Source organism: Cornus florida, unplaced genomic scaffold (genome assembly GCF_030987335.1).
Source record: "Cornus florida cultivar Cherokee Brave unplaced genomic scaffold, ASM3098733v1 CherokeeBrave_3.0.0_Hap2_Chr10, whole genome shotgun sequence".
NCBI lineage: Eukaryota > Viridiplantae > Streptophyta > Magnoliopsida > Cornales > Cornaceae > Cornus > Cornus florida.
Window position 1 is genome coordinate 71953987 of NW_026775580.1, and position 4353 is coordinate 71958339.

Below are 4353 nucleotides of genomic sequence, written 5' to 3' on the forward strand. Positions count from 1 at the left end.
AACAGTCCAATGCAACCATAAGGTGACCTCCATGATTGTATTACAAGAATAAAATAATTAAGATAAGGAAGAAGAAAAGAAAAACTATTTGATATTTGTTTACCAAATTCAAGATAATGAATGATAATTTTTTTTATTTTTAATTTAAAATTTTGAAAAGTAAATTTTGAAAAGGCTAAGGGGTTTATCAAAATTTTTTTTTTTTTAAGTACTTCTAGTTACCTTTTGAAGTGAAATCCATTTAGTGACCATTGCATATGCTACAAAGTGCAAAGTAGCCTAGGGACCTTCTCGATTCTATCACCTTCTGTATTTACTTATTTATTTATTTATTTGTCATTGACAAGAAATTCACATACCCACTTTACTTATTTTGGGACCCGAATTCTCACTATCCATCTTGAGAGATAGAGAAGATAGGGAGAGGAAATTTATACTATGAATTGACACAACTGTTGTCCATGAAGAGTCGATCTATAATAGCAGAAATTATCTCATATGATCCTGTAACCAAATTTAGAACATTTAATAAAAGCAATGGTAATTAGGGATGGCAATTTGCCTCGCGGAGATGGGTACCCACCCCATCCCACTCAGTTTATAGCTATTTTGAAGGACCGTTTAGTTTATTTGAGTGGGGATGATTTTTATTAATGAAAATCCGAACAGGTTCGGGGCGGAGGAGGGGGAGGTCACCCTGCCCCATTTAGATTGATAAATTATTAAATTATCATTATTTTATTAGTATATACAGTTAGCTCTAGAAATTTTAGATTACATTCATTCACTTTCTCAGCCATTCTAGAGAGCGACAAAGCCCTACGAACTAAGAACGCTCATATCTTTAAATTTTATGTTAAATTATTGATTGACCATTTTTTATGAATTTTTTCAATAGTTATATAATTGTATTTGAAGAAATTTTTTTAAAAAGGATGAGAAATTGTGAAACTAAATAGGATGGACGGGGCTAGGCGAGTACCTGCAGGGTAAAAAATTTAAACGGGTAGGAAATGGTGGAAAGTCCCTCATTTGAAAGGTTTTGGGCAGGGACGGGACAAAAAATCTTAAACAATTACAGAGGTGGAAAGGGTACACCCATCCAAAACTACGCAGTTGCCATGTAATCACCGTGACTTTAATAGTGATAATATTGATTGCATAATTTTAGTAAAAACCTAATTTGAAGATAATTATAGGGTATTAAAGGCAACACAAAGAAAAAAAGGAAAAAAAGTTAAAAGTCATGTTTGATTACCGTCGTTGTTTTGTATTTTGTTGTCAGGTTGGTGAAAAAAGGAGACGAGTGCATGTTATGTTTTGTACAATCCAGCGCACCAACCTGAAAAAAAAAAAAAAAAAAAAAAAAAAAAAAAACGTTCATATTATACCATATACAAAAGTAAAAAAGAAAATCGTTTTTATTTGTAAAAGTTGTCAAAGTTGGTGAAAAACTGAAACAAGTGAATGGTGACCAAAAACACTTTTGATAACATTTATTATGTTTTGTGCAATATCACCACTCAGCCAGCTTCGAAAATGATTCATGCCCAAGAACAAACCAAAGTTATTTTCACTTGTGAAAGTCAATTTAATGTAAATACCATATATGTACACATATAACTTTTTACAAACTTCCAAATATAGAGGCAAAATATCTATATCTAACTTATGCGGTTCAAAATTCGGATCTCCTCTTGCCCATAAAGAATTATGTGCACATCATGTGCATCAAAATTACGCCATCATTTTGACGCAAACATGGTGCACAGATCCTGTCTCCTCCATCAATAATTAATAATTAGAAATGAAAATAAACAATTGAATAAAATTTATATATTTATTTTCATATTTAGTTTTTTTTTTTTCTTTTTTAAATATTAATCATGTAATAATTTGTCCAATACATGCGAGTATTTTTGGCTGTGTTACAACCGTTGACTATATACTTTCCAATCACAAATCAGTTGTGTGATAAATGATAATAGAATACAATACATCTCTATTTCCCCTTGCTTCCAAGTTTCAATGCCCCCATCCATCACCTCTCTGTGTCTCTCTCTCTAACTTCTCTTTCTCTCTCACCTCTCTAACTTCCTTTTCTCTCCCCTCTTAAACCCATTTTGCTGTTTACATAACATACAATCATTCTAGATCAAACAACCGAACAGGCCAAATGAAGATCCAGTGCGACGTGTGTAACAGAGATGAAGCCTCTGTCTTCTGCTCCGCCGACGAAGCCGCCCTCTGCGACACCTGCGACCACCGCGTCCACCACGCCAACAAGCTCGCCGGCAAACACCATCGCTTCTCCCTCCTCCGCCCTTCCCCTAAACAATTCCCTCTCTGCGACATCTGCAAGGTATTATACATCTCTCTCTCTATATACATATATGTATTTTATGAATCCGAACAGAGGGCCACTCTGTTTCTTACAATATCTATTTTTGTTAATCATGGGTTCCGTGAATACACACAGGAGAAAAGGGCGTTCTTGTTCTGTCAACAAGACAGAGCTATTCTATGCAGAGACTGTGATATCCCAATCCACAAAGCCAACGAACACACCAAGAATCACAGCAGATTTCTTCTCACCGGCGTTAAGCTCTCCGCTGTGTCTTCACTCTATTCACCAGCGTCGCCATCATCATCTTCCTCGGCCAATGCCTCTGCAACAACCACCACCACCACAACCACCATGGGAGGATGTGATTTGGTTCCGAATCTCAAGTCCGATCACAGCTTTGTCAACCAACCCATTTCTCTCCCATCCACAATCCTCAATCCACCATCAACAGTTTCACCAATCACGGACAAGATTGGGGTTGGGTCAACAAGTAGCATATCCGAGTACTTAATAGAAACCCTACCCGGATGGCATGTTGAAGACTTTCTTGATTCCTCCCCTGCCCCATTTGGTTTCTGTAAGGTTTGCATTACTCCCTATCTTTTTAGTAGCACCGAATCAGCGTCTTGAAATCAGATATCCAATAAAATTTAGTTCAAACTTTTAATTTGTGTATATCTAATTTATTTTTTTTATGTTTTATGATTGCAGACTGTTGATGATGATGTGTTGAGGTTTTGGGATACTGATTTAGAGGGCAATCTGAGTTCTTCTCTCTCCACACAGAAAATTGGGATCTGGGTGCCTCAAGCCCCACCTTCGTTTCAAAATTCTTCGTCTCAATTCAACTCCTCTTCGAATTTCGAAATTGTTGAGCAAACTGGGTTCGAGTCCAAGGAATCAACCAACACGAAATCTAGCCGAAAATGGAGAGACGAAACTTGTTTCACTGTTCCACAGATCACCACATCCTCCAAAAGATCTAGAACAGTGTTTCAGTAGCTCCAAATGAGAGCCAATTTCATATTTCTTGTTTTTTATTTCCTTTTCGTTTTTTTCTTTTTTTTTTTTTTTTTTTGGTGCTGTGATCCAAATGGGTTGTGTTTCATGATTTTGTTTTCTCTCATGTAAGAGATCTTGTGTTTGTAAATATCTTATTTTCCAAACAAATGAATGTAGCCCCAAATTGAGAGAGAATATTGAGGCCCCCATATTGAATAGAGTACGAACATTAATCATAAGCCACCTTTTCAAATGAAAGTACATTAGAGGGAAATTAATGGAAAGGAAAGGAGAGGAAAATTTTTGGGTTGGTTGGTGATTTGAAGGGAAGTGACAGATGCAAAAGCACAATTCCTTTTTCCGGACCCCCTTAGCTCTGAAAATGGAATGAGTTGTTTGTTTTTCGCGGGACTGTGACACTACGGTTAGGAAGGAGATGATTGTGATGACATGATAAATGATTAGAGATGATAAAAGGAGGGAGACATGGACTGCTGATTTGGGTTGTCCTCATTTTGACCAATTCAGAAATTTCTCAGAAGACCAGAATTCAATCATTTTCATAATCTCTGAAGCAGAGTAATTTTAGATGTTTTAGAAATGTTTTAACGTGTTTATTGTGTGTATCAAATCTGGTCAAATCAAGTAGATTTTTATCATTTGAAATCATCAATTAATAAATCAAGTGGCTAAAAATGTTTAATGGTAGTGTGGATGTAATTCTTCAATACTGGTTGTTTTCTTCAATGCAGAAATTTTAAATTTATTTCCAAGTATAGAGTGAGTTGTGCAATGATTTACGATTTTCTTTTTTCTTTTTTTCTTTTTTTTCAGTCCATCATAATTTGTGATGTGTAGACATTTTTCAATCCAGATGGTTATAAATTAGGTGAGTCCATTAAAAATTTGGGGAAAAAAAAAAACCAATTTGTTTGGTTTACTGGCCTACATTTGTCTTCAGAAAGTGTAGCAATGTTGAGTTGTTGGATGTCATAAAAAACATA

The 4353-nt window shown here is 35.5% G+C and overlaps 1 protein-coding gene across 1 annotated transcript; it reads left to right on the forward strand.

The window, feature by feature from the left end:
• Nucleotides 1-1987: 1987 nt before the first annotated feature.
• On the forward strand, nt 1988-3544 carry LOC132279620 (B-box zinc finger protein 21-like). The gene is made up of 3 exons (XM_059781643.1): nt 1988-2362; nt 2480-2929; nt 3059-3544. The coding sequence occupies exons 1-3, from the start codon at nt 2177-2179 to the stop codon at nt 3347-3349; spliced, it is 927 nt and encodes a 308-aa protein (XP_059637626.1). The 5' UTR covers nt 1988-2176; the 3' UTR covers nt 3350-3544.
• Nucleotides 3545-4353: the final 809 nt, after the last annotated feature.